Below are 19,603 nucleotides of genomic sequence, written 5' to 3'. Positions count from 1 at the left end.
GTAAACGGACCAACAGTCACCTCTCCGACCACCAACCTCGCGACAACATGGCAGCTACCAACGTTCCCTGCGTCGCAACCTACAAATCCTTGATCGAGTCCTGCATTCAACGCCTTACTGAAGCACGGGAGGATGGTGACATTGATACCCTCGTTCTTGAGGCAGACTGCGCGGAGCTGCTTGACCGCATAAAAGCTGTTCGTGATACAGTCTCTACGGAGACAATCCAAATACACAATGCCGCAGTCGAAACAGTCTGTCGCGACACTGTTGTCGACATAGTTGCGACAGTTGATATCTCAGCGCCGGCATTCGCCCAGGTCTGGGTGCTTCTAGACATTATCAACATCCTATCCGACAACGAATTGTGCGAGCCGGGGTTGGGTTTCTGGCTCATCGAAGAGCTGCTGGACAGCCAAACGATTGAGGGTTGCAGGAAAGTCTTCGACTACCTGGAATCACGGAGAGAAAGGATGACGGCGAAGCACTTTAAACAGAAGAACTTGGTCATTCTGAGATGTTGCAATGAGCTACTCAGGAGGCTATCGCGGGCTGAAGACACCGTCTTTTGTGGACGAGTCTTCATATTCCTCTTCCAGAGCTTTCCCCTTGGCGACAAGAGCTCGGTCAATCTACGTGGTGAATTTCACGTGGAGAACATTACTGCCTTCGATCCGACACCTATCAAATCGGAAGATGCGATCAAGCCGATGGAAATCGACACCGGCATACCACAAGCAACCTCTGGAACTCATACTCCTGCGTCGAGCAGTCAAGTTCAGGATCACGATAAGGTGGCAAGAAACACACCAGTTCCTAAGAACTCCACGTCCGAGCCTAAAGAGCAGCCCCCCGATCTCGACGTCCTGTATCCCAAGTTCTGGTCGCTCCAATCCTTCTTTTCTGCACCAACGAAGCTTTTCGACTCTGCCAACATGGGTGCGTTCAGAGACGGCATCGGACAGACACTCTCCTGCTTCAAGTCTGTCTCGAATAGTTCTGGCTCTTCTACTAACCCTACCGATGTGAAACGCGGTCTGAAGCGCAAACGCAATGAGGTTGATAAGACATCAGCCTTGACTTCAACGTTCAGCCCCAAATATCTGACAAACAGAGATCTATTTGATCTCGAAATTCATGATATTGCCTTTCGCAGACACATCCTTGTGCAGGCACTGATCATGCTCGACTTCCTGCTCAGTCTCTCCCCAGGTGTCAAAACGAAATTTGAAGGCCTGACTAACAAGTCCGTGCTATACTCCTACATACTCTCTGAAGATGACACCAAATGGGCATATTCGACTCGTTCTCAAATCGCAGCTTATTTACAACAAGGTGGAAACGGCAACGAAGGCAAATTCTACTACCGCATGGTCGATACAATCTTGTCGAGAGACAAAAACTGGGTACGATGGAAAGCTGAAAACTGTCCATCAATATCGCGCGACAGTGTCTCGCCACGGATCTATCTCGAATCTCGTGATACGCTTACAAAGCTGGCTGAGGCCGCGCGAGCACCCCTTGTCAATCCACCAGGGGCAAATGACCTAGCGTTTCTTTCGAAAATTGAACCTCTCGAAGCCCTCAAGCATCCATCAAAACGCCATCGGGTGCCCACTTTGGAGGAATACTACAGGGGCATTGATAGGGATGACCTGGACATGGACTTTGCGATGACGGAGGACGAGAAAAAAGAGATTGAGGAGAGAAAGGCTGGAAAGGTGTGGAGGGCATTGCGTGCCAGCAAGAATCGGTTCGTCATGTGCGAGAAGGTCCAGTATGGTGGTGATTTGAAGGCTCTGCTGGGAGCGGACACCCTTGACGACCAAGCCGAAAAAGGCGGAGAAGTTGAAGCTGAAGCGGAAGAGAACAGAGCAAAGGCCGAAGGGGGTGAGAATGGAACTGAGGAAGAGGCAGGAAACCGCCGCGACAATGCGAGAACACAACCACAAGACGAAGAAGAGACAGGCAATACGGTGTCTGATCCGGAGACGGGCTCGCAGCAGCGCACATCAGATTTGCCAGAGATAGCCACAGTTTCCAACATCGAAGATGCGGAAATGACAGATCTGCCTGATCCAGGCTCTGCCATTGACTCCTCTGGAAAGATGGAAGAAACGAAGGACGATGCCGTTCTGGATCGTGCTGATCGACCCTCAGGCGATAGAGACCCAAACGGCGAGATACAATAAGTGGCTATCACCACAACAAGATAATGTCGCTGGATATCGCGACGGACCTGTAAAACAAAGCAGATAGAGTATGATACAACAAGATCGTCGGTAGATCGACGGTCATTCCAAAGAACCAGAATGATAAAGCTGGATCAAGCAAAGTTACTGCTAGCGGCTGTTATCCAGGTAAACTCCATTTGCCCGTCATTCCATGTGTAGACCTGGCTTTGGAGAACGCGTAAAGGATATTGCGCATCCACTCATGAAGAAGGCGACAGCACCTGTCAACGCCATCGTTAAACCTTGGTAGAACACATCTTTCCATCGATCAACATGCTAGTAAAACAAAAAAAGAAAGTGCAGCGCACGTTCAGTCGTCCGTAGTTTCAATTATTCCTTCGTGCCGGTTTGATCCTGAAAGAAAGTCGTCGCGTTCAGCCTCGTATCTCAGTATGGGTCAAGGCCACCAAGGCGAGGGTGACAGTCATATTGCCAAGTGGTAGTCCGTGGTAGTTTAGAGGCCCGAAAGACTCTTCCATATCCTTCTCGTCCGTAAAGACCATAAAATCATCGGTGAAAGTTTACTTCATCTTTCCGTAGACTTCCCTCGTCCAATCCTCTCCAGCTGCTTTCGCAGATCTGTTGCTGGACATGCTCGCAAAATTGGTCAGGTTGCCAAAGCCTGCATAAGGCGTGGTTGTTGGACGAAGGCAATCGTACCACTTGCCCTTTGGATAGCAAATTGACGAGACTTGTCGGGGCGAGGGTTCAGTAACGGACGATGCAGAGGTGTTGGAGGACACGGAAGTCCGGCCAGCAGCAGACATTGTGTTTTTCTGGTTGCCTTGACAAATTTGTTACAGTAGGAGCGGAAGGAAGACTTGATACCCCCTGATATCGAAAGATCTCTGTGAAGGGAAATATGTAGATAAGATTATGTTTTTTGAACAAAGTAAACTCGGAATGCTTGTGTCAATGCTTGTTCCATGTGATAGACCGACCCCGGATTCCCAGACAGTCTGGGCCTTTTATAAACACAGAATCTGGGGTAAGGGTTCCATACTAGAACCTCAAGACGGCAGCAGTGGAAAAAAATTTTCAATTTGCTCAGAGGGAGCGAAGGGGCCGGTCGGCTGTACGATTGGTGAAAAATCAGCACGCAGACGACGTGGCTATCCAAAGCGTCATGCTCATCAGGGGAGTGACATCAGTTGTAGGCGAAGTTGGGCAATTGCATCAACTCTTTTCATGATCACGAGCAACTGAAAATCCTGGACGTGCTGAGGCTTCCTGGCGCAGTGTCAGAAGGCGTCAAAAAGATTGGATATTGTTGCAAAGAAAGAATCAACTATGTGTCATGGAATGGTCGAAGGAGGAATGAGTTACGTAGGAGAAAACAAGAGGCGGAGAAGAGGCAGAGAATTTTGCAAAAAGGCTGTACCGCAGCCCTATCAACAAACGGTGGAAAGCGCGGAGAAGGAGAATCTATTCTCCGCATTCAGTTCGGATGGAAGAATGAAAATTGCGCTTGGCGGATGCAACGTGACTTCCAGCCGAAATTCCGCGCGTGGACGGTGGGAAATTCGCTTCGGAGGCCGCCAAATTCCCACGAGTGAAAGGACGAAGGTCCAAAGGCTTTGCCATGAGCAGGTCGACTTGGTCTGTGCATGTGCCCCAATACAAGTGCGGGGTAGAGGGCTATCCCGCGTACAGGAAAGGTCAGACAAAGGGACAGGAGAGAGAGTTGTGTCGATTGTCGAGGGACTTGGGGGTGCAATTTCCCGACGGGATAGCATGGCTGGCCCGCGTCGGCAATGGCCCAAGGCTTAATCTCCATTCTCGGAATAGTTGATGGTACCTCGGGTCATCTAAAAGCTGTGATGGTGATGGTGATGGTGGTTGTGGGTGTGTTTGCTTGACATTGCGATAACACGACATCCATCCCGAGATTGAATAGGGAAGGTGCAACACGTCTAGTCGATTCCGACATGTGGCTGGGAAATTCCGATATCAGAGTGGAGAGCCAACCTGCTCAACGAAGTGGGCCGAGGCTGCAGCTGGAACGCTGTCCATTGCTTTGACACATCTGGGAGCCATCTCGCATAAGGAGACCAGGAGAAATAAGAATTAATCAATAGCCGTGTATCGAATACTTCGTATGTAACGAGTCTAGGACCCATTGCGCGTACATCGAGTACCAACATATTCGTCGTTGGCGGTATGTACTCGGTATAGTCGTGCCGAGAAAACCCACAAAGTCCTTACGCCAGGGTGAGGGGAGCTGAGTCTGACAAAGTCATCGGGGTCCCATCGGGGGGCCGAGTCGGAAATTCCTCGTAGTAAGACAAGCATACTCCAGGTTGGCCGTGAGGCAACAATCACACAAGTTGTTAACCTGGGGTAAGGCTTTCATAGCCTTGTTGGGGAGGCTGAAAGGTGATACATTCGAAGTGACCAGGCTGAGAGGATAAAAAAGGGAATCAGTGACCTGAAAAGCATCAGTCATTATGTACACTCACTGACAACACGAATTGATTGGCAACTGGATCGACCGAAGCAAACGCACTTGGGCATGATCGAGTGGTCTTGATGGGAGTGAGGCAAATGCGACATGCACAACGGCGAATGGTGGCCAGCAGTTTTTGGAAGGTCGAGTGGTAACCTATGATTTGATGGAGGGTGGCCTCGAATCCCTTAATCTTCGTATCTGTTCGGTAGCATTTGGTGCTGATGGGCTGTTGAGTAGTTGATGGGCTGGCTTGCCCTCCTGTTAGGGGGGAGGAGGAGGCAATGACTCGGTTTGCCGTCGCCATTGGTCTCTCAGTTAGCCTTTTCGGAGGGAGTATCTTTTGTGGGAAGGCCGCGCTTTAGCCTGGCCAGTCAATCATTTCTTCCCTGGCCATTCTCCAAAGCCTTGTCCCATCAGAGCCTGTCGCGGCGTGTTTCCTTGGATAGTGTCTCGGTGTGTTGGGCTGCGCCCCCCCTCTTTTCCCTCGCCATGCAGACCCTCGCTGGGGTGGCTTTCGCACCACACCTTGTCGTGCAGCCTCGGCAGATCTCTGCCCATTTGGATTCGAGGGAGCTTTGCTGGCATTGGGGCCTTGCCACTACTCTGTGGGTTGTGCAAATCTGTGGACGATAAGCCGTGGCTTGATTCCGTCACTGATTCCTGTCCACGATTCCGTATGTTAAGTTTGAGGTTTGCACGTTAGAGGATGAGGTGATGAATGGATGGTGCAATTGATACGAGATAGGTACGTATCTAGGGTAAACACGGAGGGAAGAGACAGACATGGTACATCTACGCATGCTTGTTGAGTTTGGGGAAAGGAAAGAGAGACAGAGAGAGAAAAAGAAGGTTGGTTCGGAGTAACTCGTACAAGCAGCTTCTCTCAGACCCAGCCAGTGACAATCTCTTGAAGCCTGACTTGGGTGTTGAAGCGAGAGCCTGACGAGAATAAATGCCTGAGGCTGATTGCAAGTGCGCAATGGCAAGATGGCCACCCTGCGCGTTGCGCTGCCTGCCCCCCTCCCAGTTGTCGAGTTACCGTGCCTCGTTCAGTGAAAAATAGGGTCCCTCCGCAGCCTTATTTCAGGCTAAAGCCTTGTCCAGTTCCTAGCCTCTTCCCCCCTCTACTATCTCATTTGCACACTGCTGCGGCATCCCCTCTCTTCGTTCGAATTCCTCTCACCCTCCCACCTTTTCCCCTTCTTCCTCTTCTCCCTTCCAGACATTGTTCACCCGTGTGTGGTTTCATCACATTTCTGCAGTCCACGCCATCAACGCACCTTTATTCGCGTGAAACCTGCGTCTGCATTTCCCTTTTCCACCTTTCCTTCACCCACCATCTTCTTGGCGGCCTCGCCACATTTTTCACAAGCTTGTACTTGATCCCAGCTTTTCTCAGTCGCGGTACTGTTCATCTACGGGAAATTCATCTAGTCCTTCATCGATTTCATCACTGAACTCGACTGCGCCGGTCGTCGACCTTTCTCTCTTGACCACTTAGACAGTCAGAAGATGGTCCATGTTGATTGAGACGCCACAGTGACCCGAGTCCCCCGAAGCCTCGTCAGTGTCGCGCCTCGTTGCCACGCCTCGTCGGTTGACTCGCCCAACTCCGCTTTTCAACCACCCATCCCCCCAAAACCACACCACTCCAGAAGTCTCACTCCAAAATCTTCTCATCCATCATGGCTAGTGAGTCAAATATCAACATTACTTCTGCATCTCTACGTGGAAGCCCGTCAGATCGCATCATCAAACCACGTCCCCGGAAGGACTCTTTGCAATCAATTTCCGGTTCTGATACCCACCCCGGGCGCGTCGTGAAGCCTCGTGCGCGCAAATCGCCTGGTTCTGGAGCAAAGCGGTCGGAACCCGCGAAGCGCAAATTCATCTGCTCGTTCTCACACTATGGCTGCGATGTTGCCTTGAGTTCCAAGAACGAGTGGAAGCGTCATGTCTCGATCCAGCACCTTCAGCTGGGATTCTACCGTTGCGATGTCGGCTCGTGCAACCCCGACTTAAACACCAATGTTCCCAACCATAAACGAGTCTACAACGACTTCAATCGGAAGGATCTCTTCACCCAGCATCATCGACGCATGCACAAGCCTGAGACTGGTCCAGGCTCAGGCCCAATCGTTCCTGGTAACGCCGGCGACAAGGATTGGAGAGCCTTTGAGGACAGTCTTGAGGAAGTGCGCAACCGCTGCTGGATGGAGAAAAGAAAACCTCCGCAGCGCAGTACCTGTGGCTTCTGTGGCAGGGTCTTTGAAGGGGAAGGCAGTTGGAACGAGCGCATGGAGCACGTTGGGGGCCATTTCTCCCGCGACATCGTCGAAGCCAAGGAAGAACGGGAGGATGAAGATCTGACCAATTGGGCTCTTCAAGAAGGCATTATCAAGGACGCGGGTAACGGCCGTCATGTTCTTGTCGACCAACCTCCTACGATCAGTGAACGACCTTACTCGAGCAGGGACAGGGACGTCACCATGACCGATGCTCCCAGCTCTGATGGTCTCTCTCGTGACCTCGAACAGTCCCCATCACTGAGTGCCTCATCCCGACGACCAGAATCAGAAAGCAACTATCCCAAGCTTGATAGCCCCCAAGAAGCCCGTCGACTCAGTAATACCATGAGCCCCAATGGTACCCCTCGCGCCCCCTCCGTGCCACTGCTTCAGCCTGCACCTGGAAGCTCGGCTCCTGGACAGGCCATTGCGCCTGCGCTTGCGGCGGCGGCGCTTGTATCAGTCACAACCCCTGACTCGCCTGAGAATAAGCTCCAGCCTCCACCAACACCCCCTGAAAGGCGAGGCTACAACCTCGCGCCGCCCCCGTTGCAAGGAGGGAAGCAGCCTTCTGGAACTGCTGCCCAGGGCGATTCTGGGAGCGGGGACCGACTTGAGGATCTTATTAACCAATTAATCCGACCCAAACCTCCTAAGACTCATCGTCGTCTTACATGGAAATGTGTGAGTCGACCCACACGTGAAACCCTTCTGAAGACGTGTACTGACCAGTTTCCTGTAGGATTGCAATCTAGAGATGTCGGTTGATATTGACGACGCGGACCGACAAGCCATTGAAAGCCTCCAAGATATCAGCATTATATGCAGCAAGACATCAAATCCCTATCTGAAAGTTGCCAAAAGCGGGAAGTATCATGTGGTTGCATGTGACGAGCTCGCCGGCTACATTTGGAAGAATTCGAAGCAACCCGTCGAACAGCACAATCGACCCAGCGAAGTACCCGTCAGCTAGTCAACCATCCACACAACAAGAGCTTCAGAGGACCAGATCGACCAGAGAACACCTCGGTGATGGAGCAATATGGATGCGGCATGGGGTTCAGGCAAGGCTTCCGGCAATTCTTGGAGGCTGCCACGCTGCATGGACGTCGACATGTTCAGAATAGATTCCTCGGTTATTCACCGGCAACAGCTCAATGTTGTGCTCTACAGGATCATGACAGGTTTCCTACTGAGTCGGTTTATTGTTTGGCGACCAGCCCTGGGACTGGGACGGATGCAGAGAGACTTGCCTCAAGGCTTTCCAATTCAAATACGTACAGGTTTTATGTCTGTGGCACGAACTGGTGGAACAGTAGGATTTTCTTCTTTCTCTTGTGCTCTTGGGCAATCAAAGCATACCAAGAGTCGCGGTTTCAGGAATTGCTCTCAGTGTGGATTCACATGTCTCAGGAGGTCTACTGAGCGCGATTAGTATCTTGCTATCGAGACACGAATGAAGTTGGAATTAAATTGCTTCAACAACCGGGAGGGTTTTCCTCCCCGTGATCAGAGCCTCAGCAGCCTTGTTTTTGATCGGCGTGCTTCTATTACCTTGTCAAGTCCCCTTGGCGAATTAATGTGATCAAGGCAGGTCCAAAGCAAAAACGACATGTGCCGGTCATGACACCACAGACGGCAAGTATCCAAATTCGGCCTCGAACTGGTGAAGGCATGGATCGAAACTTTGGCAGTGGCGGCTTTGGGTATTCAGTGGTCCAACTTCTGTACAGCTGGACCCCTCGCGGTCCATTCCTGGACATGATGTGAGAGACGTGGGGGGTTTTAGTACTGTAGAAATGCGAGGACCCCTGGTCAACACACAACGATGGGATGTAGTTGCTTGGATAAAAATACATGTTTTGTCATAGTATGTAGTGGCTGCTGTATTGTCAAAGAACGGCGACATCGTCATTTCCAACAGTAGGCGAATTGACCTTGTACCGACCTATCAATGAAGGCTTGCCTTGATGCACAAAACCATTTTCGTGTGCCAGGAATGCAAACCGGACAGACACCGTGCCCAACTTCTCGACTGGACTCGATAGGAAAAAAGCATGGGGATGAGGATGAGGATGAAGGTGAAGAGGGTGTTTGTTAGCGAGTACGTATCTCTCTGCCCAGCCCAGCCTACCTATGCGCTTCTCCCTCCCCACGCGGAATTCATCATCAAAAGGCACGCTCATACATAACCATTGTCCAGGCACAAAGCGTCACAAAGCCACCTGGTTCAACCATTCGCCCTGGAACCATCACCGATTGACAAGCCCTGCAAACGGCAGGCCCCCATAAATTACAAGAGGAGGGAAACAGCCGAATACCTACCGAGTATGCAGTGAGCGACAGGATGGCGACAAAAGCCCAGGCCCCTTTTACCAATGTCGGGCTTTTCTAGCCACACGCTCAACCACGTTCCTCGCACCTCCAGATGCCACTCCACCTCGCCATGCGATTGCAGCCCACTCATTGTGCCTGTTCACCATGTCCCAGAACTGCGGACAAAGTGTCTCTCATCCGAGCAGAATGGCCATGCTCGAGCCCATTTCGTTGCCCCAAGAGATATCTTATTCCTCCCGATTTTGCCATCTGGAGAGCCTGCTTTTGAATCTCACTTCTGGATAATGGCTCCAGATGAGACTTTCTTTTGCCTGCGACTGTTCACCGCAACCTGCAATCTTGTACAGCGTCTCCTCAAACCGGCCCTCGTCCTGAGCTAATCGCAATCTAGCAATCTACGTGGTCGATCCCTGTGCTGACTGGTAGTCGGCTTCCAGTTTGGCAGGGTGCTACAGAACAGAACCTTGTCTGAGTACTGGCAGCAAAACGGCCCTGTCAGCGGAACCGGACCGGTGGCAATGTCCAGCCAGTCCAACTTTCTTGACACGACCGACTGGCCCTTACAAAAGTCACCTCGACAAGATAGTATAACATCGTTGGACACTCCTTCAGATACTGCCAGCGTGCACTTTACCCGTTTCAATCTGCCACCCACTCCAGCCCTCTCGGGCCACGAGGATAGGAGTCGACAGTCAAGTTGCTCGTCAGAACAGATATTCCATGTGCCCTTGAACAAGCCTGTTAATATGTATATGAGCCTCTGCTATCCCCTGCCTTCATCTTGGTCCTGCAGCAGAGCACCCGCTGACAACAGCCTTTGTCTGGGATTTTACAGCTCCTTCAGCAAAGGCAGCAAACTGTTCAAGTTGAGATACTCGCAAATTCAACTTCGAAGAGATGTGGCAGGTCACCTCAAGCAAATTGAGCTCAGCGACCCAGCGGGCCTCCAGACCACCTTCATACACTCCTGTTAGTTGGGTTCCCCCTTCTCTGAGTAGACTCAGCACTGACGGTAGGTAGTTCCTGGCACGAAGATGCCCATTCCTCACCTCGAGACTCCTGTAACATCAAGCACCAGCCATATATCCCGAGTGTCGTTTCTCGAGGAACAGAATGTGCGAATGGCATCTACTTTATTTCAGGCGCAGCCTTCCTATATATTTGAGACATGGGAAGGTGTGTCAATCCCCAGGACATCCTTCCCAAGACCACAACGAACCCTTGCCAAAAGTCCAAGAGGTCCTTTGAATAGTTGCTGACTAGTGTCTAGACTGCGTACACTTTCAGGAGGCTCTGCTCAGCCAAACAGTTATGTTCACTGCGGGTATTGCAGAGGCAAAATCCAAAGGAAGGGGCGAGGAATGCATTAGCCAGAACCTACGCATCCTCCGGTCGCGGACTGGAAGGCAGATTATTCTCTTCTTTGCCAATTCACAACGGAAAGAAAAGAAGCGTTACGTTACTATTCCTCGTAAGTGACCATCGAGCACCAAACCTGTGTCAAAATGGGCAACAGCATTCCCGACCCCCAGCCCAACAGTTGTTTGGCTACCACTTGAATTCCGTCCGAGCCCTTGGAATTGATACAAATCCAGTCATTGAAGTATTGTACTGGACGATGCAGCGAACTAACTAGTGCACAGTTGATTGCATCGACCATATCGAACAGAGCAAAAAACCCGGGCGTCCGATGACTGTGTCGTTGCGACCCAATTTCGACCTGCTGGCTCAGTTGAAGGCATTGCACATTACATTCTTGGAGGATAACGGTATGGAGACCTGTCCATCCCCTTGAAACGAGCTAATAGTCACCCCTCCCCTTTCTAGACCAAAAGAAGTTCTTTGGCTTGTTATGCCATGGCGTAGGGTTTCAGGGATGATGGAAGATGATATATCCAGATACAATGATGGACCAATTTGGGTTATGTGAGCATACGAGCGATTACGAGGATACCCAGTAACGACCCATGTTTCTAGCACAGTTCGGCGTCTTAGCTGGATTATATACAAGGGGAAAGACCTTTAACGATTGCACCACGAGTTCGAGACACGAGGGGTTTGAGCTCGAGCTTTGCTGACGACTTTGAAGACGCGCCCTACACAACAAGTGCTAGGGTCCTCAATGCTAGATATAGCTCTAGGCTAGCTCATGGGCGGATCCATTGATGGTGGCACGACTGTGGGCTGAGGGTCTGACCTGGATTGCAGGATTTAGCGTGAGCAAACCTGTTGCCCCTCGTGTTGCTTTTCTCGACAAGGCTTCGGGGAGATCGATGATCTTGCCAAGGTCTCGAGGGCGAGGCCAAGTATCCAGTGATATGAGCAGTTGCATAGCCACCGAGAGATCCCATCCTTTTCTTTGTTCTCCTTGGTACCCAATTACAACAGAAAAATGTTGAAAGAAGTGCAAAACTGAACCTGTGGCTTGCCTACCGCCAGCCGACTCAAGATATTAGTCGCAGTGGGTGGCGCGATGTCCAAGAAGTGTCCTCGTGTTTCTTCTAGAATTGACAGCACCTTATCAAGGGGTTACTCCTCGAGTGTATTTTGAGATACATTGTCACAGAGCGACCACCCCGTCATGATAGGAGTATCTTAGGCTATTTGGCAAAGGGCAGACTGTGCCCACGGAATCCATCAGCTCGGCTCGATAAGGGACTGGACGTGGAGGAATTCGGAGGTATCGCAGGCGTGCTCAACCCAAAAGCAGGTCGTTGTACGAGTAGACAATGCCAATTTCAGGGACGGCGCACGGCGGACAGCGGGAGCGTCGGCGTGGGAATCAGGCTTTGTTCTGCTCTGAAAAAGATGGCTGGGAGAGGTGCATGATGCCGAGACTTGGGCCAGTATCAGATAATACATTGGTGGACAGCCGACGAACTCTAGACCATTGACCCCGGCTTGACCACCTCCCACGTGTAGTAGAATATGGACGCTGAATGGTGTGTTATTGTAATAAGTCCTCGCCAAGGGGGTGTTCTGGGGGTCCCAACTCTGGCCATTGTTCATGGGACCCTAGGCGCCTAGCTCCAGTATTACTGGTACCTCCCTCTTACTTGCACTGTAGTAGTAAAGGGTATTCGGAACAACTCCTTGTAACCAACCTCATTGTATTTTGTCTTCTCCCTCCTCCCTCCTGTTGATGCGCCACTCACCTAGCCTATCCTCCTCCTCTCCACCTCCTTGGTACCACCGTCCTTTCACCTAGTCATTTCCAGGATGCATCAAGCGTGGTGTGGGTGGGCACTCCCCCCAAAACTTAATGGCAAGGACAATGCCTACGGGTTCTGGGCTGGTTGGAGCGTGCAAGGAACTTCGGATCTCTTTGGTGACTGCCCTCGATCAATCCTTATCCCGGCGACCGTGGCGAGCCAGCTACTCTGGACCGAGCGATTAAGTGGGCATCACCTGGTGCGAGTACGAGTAACTTCTGCGCATTCTGCGCAGGCACACGGAGAATATCGCGCGTGCTGTGGTTCCACGCCCTGCACGTTGCCCGATCTGACAAGGATGTGAGGAAGAAAGCAATAGGTACTGTGTACCTCGTACAGGTACATGCACCGGACTACCGACTAATTGGTGTCCATTCTGGCTCGAGGTGTGAGGTACTTCATATCCGAGTCCGCCTCATCAGTCAGAAGCAACTTCATGTACCTGTCTGCGCCATCCTTTTTGTGACCCCCAAGTCTTCCCATTTATTCCCTCTGCCATACCTCTGTCCTCCCCTGAACCCTCTCGTCTACTCATAGACTTGTCATTGTAACCTGATCTAAACAGGGTTGCTTGCGACCTACTGGTTTTGCAGCCTCGAATCATCGACTGCGCTATGGCTGGTTGACTCCGGTCCTCGACCCCTCGCTTTTAGCCCCATTGCGCCTGAAGAACTCTGAAGGACCTCAACATGGGCCGATGGCGTGGACGTCTTTATGCGACTGATCGCGCAAGAGACTTTGACCATGAGCGAGTACGTCTTTGCGTCTATGTTTTTTGAGATAGCTCGTATGGACCTGGGAGAGCATGTATGGTCTAACAGGTTCTTCAACCTTTCAGGATCGCCATGTCCGTGTTCGCCAGATCTACGAAACCATCGACCGACAGCCTTTCCAATGGGTCGTTGTCCTCGTTGCAGGCGTGGGATTCTTGCTTGATGGATTTTCATTGTTTGCTGGGAATATCGCCCTACCTATGATCTCCTATGTGTACTGGAAGGAAGAAGTCTCGTCATACCGAGTGACATGTATCAACATCGTCACCCTTGCGGGCACCCTCGTTGGTCAAGCTACCTTTGGCTTCCTCGCCGACAAGAAAGGTCGAAAGACAATGTACGGAATTGAGTTGCTGCTACTGATTGCTTCAACCTTGGGTGTGGTCATGAGCTCTGAAGGCTACAACGGAAGCATGAGTGTTTTTGCTTGGTTGATCTGGTGGAGGATCATGGTGGGAATCGGCGTAGGAGCTGACTATCCACTCAGCGCCGTCATAACTGCAGAGTCAGTTGTCTTGTTGTCTTCTCGTCTTGTCGCTAGCAGCTTCGATTTAACTAATATGTCGCAGGTTTGCCCCCACCAGACACCGGGCGCGCATGATGGCAAGTGTGTTCTTCATGCAACCACTTGGACAGATCATGGGCAACCTGATATCATTGATCGTGGTCGCCATATCCCGCCGCTCAAACAACGATGACCTGCAGCGCTCCGTGGACATCATGTGGAGGTGGATCATCGGTATTGGCGTGGTTCCTGGAGTGGTCGCTTTGATTTTCCGTTTTGCCATTCCAGAGACCCCAAGGTTCCTCCTCGACATCGAAGATGACCCAGTTAAAGCTGAGTTCGATGCAACGCAGTTGTTCGGGGAAACTTCCATGAACAACGAGCTGGAGATCGGAATGTGGTGCGACTCTCTAGAAGAGTCAAATCTTTCCAACAGGTCGTTCGATGAGCGTTCAGATCCCAGGCCCTCGTACACAGTGACCCCTGCCCCGCTGGCGACGTTGAATTCTTCCTGGAAGATATCAAAAGCCGACATCAAACAGTATTTCTGGGCCGAGGGCAACTGGCGTACCTTGATGGCTGTGTCAATGTGCTGGCTTCTGTTGGACTTTGGCTACTATGGGATTGGCCTGTCAAATCCTCAGTTCCTTGCAAAGACCTGGGGTAGCCTGCACATCGCGAACCCCCAGCCGATCTGGAAGACAAACGATGACCCTAGCACTGACATCTATGACATGTTCATGAACACATCGGTACAGGCGCTGGTCGTTTTGAACACGGGAAGTTTCGCAGGAGGGATTCTTTGGATTCTTTCGGCGTCCCGGTTGAACAGGGTGTCCTTGCAGAAATACGGGTTTTTGGCCCTCGCAGCGTTGTTCATTGCGTTGGGAACCGAGTTTATTGTGGTCCAGGAAGAAGGGGCTCTGGCAATCACGCTGTACGTGATTGGACAATTCCTGTTCAATTTTGGTAAGTGGACGAGGCGATATCGCTCCCCGAGTATCGTGGCTGACTGGTATAGGGCCCAACTCGACCACCTACATCATTCCTGCTGAACTATTCCCGACCCGTTATCGATGTACCTGCCACGGTATTGCAGCTGCTTCTGGAAAACTCGGGTCGATCTTGGTTCAGGTCTTTTCTTTGTATTACAAGTTTGGATCCTCGTCACCGGGCGACAACCAGACGAAGCGCTATGGGACGATCCTAGTGGTCTTCAGCGCGTGTATGATCTTGGGGGCGGTGGTCACGCATTTTTGGATTCCCGAGGTGCAAGAAAAGGCGAAACGTGGCTCAATTTGGTCAGGACGAAGTAAAACACTGGAAGCCCTTGCACTTGGCCGATGGGGGGAGCATAGTGAGTCGGTAATTCGTTCCCGTCCCACTAGGAGTATTTGATGTGGGCTATGAAGTTATGGACGTGGCTAATATCCTTTGTATACAAATCACATGGCGTGGCGGTATTGGAATTTTTATGAATGTACATGTGCTCAATACGGATATCGGGTTTCAGCTTGATTGATTCTGGCGACCATACTCGGAGGAAACAAGTAGATCCACATTCTTGGATCTGCTAACAGGCATACCCAGCCCTGTTTGGGATTGTATATACTGTCCTCCATGTCTATCATGCAAAGAAGAATTCGTGTACTGGTTAGATTCTCTACTCGCCTTCCCCGCCCCCAATCCTCAGCACCTGTCCGCTCATGAAGCTCGAGTCTTTGCTAAGCAGGAAACATATGACACTGGCAATCTCACCGGGCTGTCCAAACCTTCCCATGGGGATGTTTTTAAGCCACGAGGCTGTGGCTTCCTGGCCCGATTCGTGATCCGCCGCAATTCTAGCAACCATCGGCGTATCAGTGACTCCTGGGTGCGATGTCAGTTACTACATCTATCCTCATCTCAGAAGGTGGCTTTGCACTTACCCGGGGCGACCGCATTGACCCTGATACCTTTCGGCGTCCATTCCTTGCACCAAACTCGGGTCAGGCCTAGGACGGCATGTTTTGAGGCTGTATACGCCGCAAGACCTTTGATGCCTTTCAGAGCGGCGTCGCTCGCTGTGTTGACGATAACACCACGTGACTCTTGTTCCATCATACGACGGATGACTTCCGTGCCCACGTTCCACACTCCTTTCAGATTCACCGCCATAATGCGGTCGAAAGTATCATCGGATGCGATTTCTCCTTCGTTGGGACAGATCCCGGCGTTGTTCACGAGTCCATCCACTTGGCCAAACTTCTCGAGCACCTTTGCGATGAACCCCTGGACACTCTGGCGACTGGTAACGTCCAACTGCTCGTAGAAGAAATTGTCGGACGCAGGATTGAGGTTCGTCAATGTGCTCGGAGTTTCTAGAGCCAAGTCACCAACTGCGACTCGGGCCCCCAGCTCCAGAAGTTGAGTGACCGTGGCCAGACCGATTCCAGAGGCCCCGCCAGTGACTACGATGGATTTTCGTTGGAGGTCAGCCATTTCCGTTCCACGACTTGGAGGTCTCTGATCGGTGTGTTAAGTTAGCCCAGAGATCGTGACGTGCCAGGTGTGGCGTCGTTCAAGGTCGCACGTCTTCTCCTTGAGAGAGAAAAGAGTTGGCGAGAAGTTCCTCATTTTGAAAGATGGAAAGGGCTTGACATCTGGACCAATGCCCGTGATGCAAATGCTGTGGGACTTTCAAGGTCAAGTCTGGTGACGAATTGGCGTACTCTTGTTATGCGTGGCAGAATCTCCGTGGAAAACGATCCCCGGGACATGATGTTGGGGTTGTAGTTAGAAGTTAAAGTGCGGGATAGGCTAGTGGTTCACTAGATAATATTTGGACTAGTTCGAGACCGTTGCCACCAACTGTTGGCCCGTTCTACGCTAACTAAACAGACTAAGCATTTTAAATTTGCCAAGGGAGCCAAGCCCGATTTATCAGTCACTGGCTATAATATGGATGGATCGATACTTCTCCATTTCCATTTACGATTCAGCACCGAAAAGTACCTTGTCGTGAGCTAGGCAGGCCCCGGTGATTAGTAGAGGCAGCCTCTACTGACTACCGCTCGCCTGACGTATCCATTAGCCTCCCACCACTGCCGGTCATGATGAACCTTTCTCCAAGACAGGAACCCGACTCTTCTCTCGATTCAGCCTCTTCTGTCTCTGCCCAACCTCATTCCAGTTGAGCATCGCCCACTTTAGGACCTCGTCAAACCTGTCCGCCTCGTATGCCACTCTGATCTCTTCCAATCCTTCCAGCTTCTCCAGCTCCACTGCTCGCGCTTCGCGATTCCCCACGATCTCTCTTTTCATTCCTTTCATGACATCACCAATCTCCGTACCTTGTACCGGCAGGCCTTTCCTTATATCAGCCCACAGCTTGTCCACCTTGATTTGGCGGACCACCTTGGTCTTTCTCGCCTCAAACCTGTTTGCGAATTCGTCGCCGAAAAACTCCTTTGCATCTTCGATGACCTGGTCCCTCGTCAGGAGTGCCGACTTGCCAGGTGCCTCATCGACGTGGGCAGGGAGGTATGTTTTGATCCAGTACATGAAAAGTGGTCGCTTGGTGGCGCGCCGACGGTCATTTGATTTCAGAAGGTCAGATCGTTGGTCCCTTCCTTCTTTGACTTCTTCATCCTCTTCTGCCGCTGCGTCATGCTTGGTTGGATGCTTCCAGCGACCAGGGTCGTGAAATCTGCAACTCGCCACGTAGTCCATCATTTCCTCCCAAGTCTCAAACATCCGCCAATACCGCTCTCGATCCAACCCCATATAGTCGAGGACTGCGTTGGGATCATTGCTCATGAGAACTCTCGACTGCTCCTTGTTGTGCATTTCCGCTTCTGCTATGCGCAAAAATAGTCCTCTTGAGGTCGGGGTAATGCCGAAACGGCGGAGGATCCCCCCAAGCATCTGCCAGAGATCACCGTGCGCTTGGAAAAAGATATTCCAGTGGAAAAAGGCGGGGGTGGGCATGATTGAGACGTCAACCTGTATATGGTTCTGGATCCTGATGGGCGACGATGACGAGGGGTAGCCAGCAGTCGAAGTCGAAGAAGCATCAGCTTGCAGCCCGGTCCTTTTTTGTTCTCTCTCCTCGGACAACGCGTCGTCGACTTCTGCCAAACCAGTTTCGTCGTCACTGGGGCATTTCCTCACCTCGTCCACGGATATCAGTTGATCTTCAAATTCCTTGGGCCACCTCAGTGCAAGATGATACGTCGAACCCCCACCCATTATTTTCCACTTGTCAGCCCCGAGTGATTTAGCTAGGAGAGGTCCAGTCCTACTACCGGCAGCAATCAGACTTCGATCCACAGGTTCTGCCACCATTATGTCGATATCTCCGTGAGAAGTCTTGGCGGGTGCTTCGATCGCATGGCCTACGAGTTTGAAGTGTGCCTTGAGGAGCGCCTCAGCGTGGTCGAGTACTGAGTAATAGACAGTCGGGGGCATTCGGGGAGTAACTAGGCCTTCGGCATTGAACACAGAGCCACCCATGTTGCTGTAGTAGGGTAAATTTTGCACAAATCACTGATAGGGTCGATGTTCCGCTAGAAAACAACAAACGCGACGATGCGGAATAAGGAGGACAAGAGCTTCGTTATTTGCTCCTTGGATGAGCAGAAAAAATGTCAAGTGAGAGTGAAGATCACCTTCTTCACAGTAACTGTGATTTTTTGATTGTTTATAGCTTTGGCAATGGTTGTGACTCACCTGATACCATGACTATAACCATGGCACTGCCTCAGCTCAGCCGGTAGTTTGGGGGCTGCGTTTTCTGCCACAATCGCTCCAAGTAAGTTTTTCTCGATCCGGAAGTGCGTTTTCAGCCTTCTTCTTGGAAATCCCCACATCATTTAACGATGAAGCATTTCTCAAGTTTAATGGGTTTCAGGATATGGTGTAATTTTCTAAGCCGCCACTCCAGGAGTTTGAGGTATGTAGACGGTGTTAAATTTATTATACGAGTAGATCAATAAACCACCTTATCGGGGATGCGGACCAATTCTGACTCCTATTTGACAGCATTAGCATCCCCGTCCATGTCTTTGCCCTTGGAAGTACCTGCCCTCATGTTCTCCGTGTGTTGCCGACAGGCTCATGCAAATGATTTATGCCCACCTTGCGCTGCAGCTCGGGATAATTCTGCGAGAGTTGAACCACTCATTTCTGCTTACTTTGCATCTCACATATATTCACTACCTTGGGGGCTTCTCCAAATGATGGAGAGAGAATGAGATTCCGCAAGTTCATCCCGCTCAAGGGTCTTGCAGCTGTCCTTCCCCTAGTATTGTGTTGGCTCTATAACAAGTCCTGTTGATGTCGACCTTCGTATGAACGTCTATAATTGCGTGTTGCATAAATTGACACCGTCATCTGTAGCACTCGTAGCACCCACGAACGGGGGCTGCGGAGGAGGAAAGTGATCAAAAACGCGGGGTAAGATCGACAAAGGCTACTACAACCAACAACCAACGACCACCACTGACCGAACCTCACTTTCTGACGAGTCGACGCGTCGTTTCATGTTTCGCATCGCCTACTACCTACTCCCTGTCGTCCGCATTAGACCCGCCTATGACAATGTATGCCGGTAGAGGCGGATTCGGAGTACCACCGACATCCTTGAGAGGCCGGATCGAAACCCGTCTACGTCGCCCTTCTCCTCTTCAGCGCGCTCCTTGTCGATCTCTGATGCAACAACTGGTCAGACTTGAGCAATATCGAAGCTTATTCGCCTGATGTCACAGCCTTCCTCTCAAAGTGATTCCCATGCCCTTTCTCCTCACCTCGGATCCATCCCTTGTC

The 19,603-nt window shown here is 51.2% G+C and overlaps 6 protein-coding genes across 6 annotated transcripts; 3 read left to right on the top strand and 3 right to left on the bottom strand.

Annotated features, from left to right (window-relative positions):
- Positions 1–47: 47 nt before the first annotated feature.
- Positions 48–2,192, top strand: Z517_01991 (uncharacterized protein; the record flags this gene model as incomplete). The annotated part of the gene is made up of 1 exon (XM_013431102.1): positions 48–2,192. One exon carries the CDS (start codon positions 48–50, stop codon positions 2,190–2,192), a length of 2,145 nt encoding a protein of 714 aa, XP_013286556.1.
- Positions 2,193–2,755: 563 nt separating this feature from the next.
- Positions 2,756–3,001, bottom strand: Z517_01990 (uncharacterized protein; the record flags this gene model as incomplete). The annotated part of the gene is made up of 1 exon (XM_013431101.1): positions 2,756–3,001. One exon carries the CDS (start codon positions 2,999–3,001, stop codon positions 2,756–2,758), a length of 246 nt encoding a protein of 81 aa, XP_013286555.1.
- A 3,367-nt stretch (positions 3,002–6,368) lies between these two features.
- Z517_01989 (uncharacterized protein) lies at positions 6,369–7,944 on the top strand (the record flags this gene model as incomplete). The annotated part of the gene is made up of 2 exons (XM_013431100.1): positions 6,369–7,655; positions 7,714–7,944. 2 exons carry the CDS (start codon positions 6,369–6,371, stop codon positions 7,942–7,944), a joined length of 1,518 nt encoding a protein of 505 aa, XP_013286554.1.
- Positions 7,945–13,209: 5,265 nt separating this feature from the next.
- Positions 13,210–15,196, top strand: Z517_01988 (uncharacterized protein; the record flags this gene model as incomplete). Its single annotated transcript, XM_013431099.1, has 4 exons — positions 13,210–13,272; positions 13,359–13,798; positions 13,863–14,767; positions 14,820–15,196. The coding sequence occupies 4 exons, from the start codon at positions 13,210–13,212 to the stop codon at positions 15,194–15,196; spliced, it is 1,785 nt and encodes a 594-aa protein (XP_013286553.1).
- A 265-nt stretch (positions 15,197–15,461) lies between these two features.
- On the bottom strand, positions 15,462–16,279 carry Z517_01987 (uncharacterized protein; the record flags this gene model as incomplete). Its single annotated transcript, XM_013431098.1, has 2 exons — positions 15,462–15,667; positions 15,727–16,279. The coding sequence occupies 2 exons, from the start codon at positions 16,277–16,279 to the stop codon at positions 15,462–15,464; spliced, it is 759 nt and encodes a 252-aa protein (XP_013286552.1).
- Positions 16,280–16,888: 609 nt separating this feature from the next.
- Positions 16,889–18,292, bottom strand: Z517_01986 (uncharacterized protein; the record flags this gene model as incomplete). Its single annotated transcript, XM_013431097.1, has 1 exon — positions 16,889–18,292. One exon carries the CDS (start codon positions 18,290–18,292, stop codon positions 16,889–16,891), a length of 1,404 nt encoding a protein of 467 aa, XP_013286551.1.
- Between the last annotated feature and the right edge of the window lie 1,311 nt (positions 18,293–19,603).

The sequence above is a fragment of the Fonsecaea pedrosoi genome, assembly GCF_000835455.1.
Source record: "Fonsecaea pedrosoi CBS 271.37 unplaced genomic scaffold supercont1.2, whole genome shotgun sequence".
NCBI lineage: Eukaryota > Fungi > Ascomycota > Eurotiomycetes > Chaetothyriales > Herpotrichiellaceae > Fonsecaea > Fonsecaea pedrosoi.
This window is presented reverse-complemented; position numbering and strand designations above follow the sequence as displayed.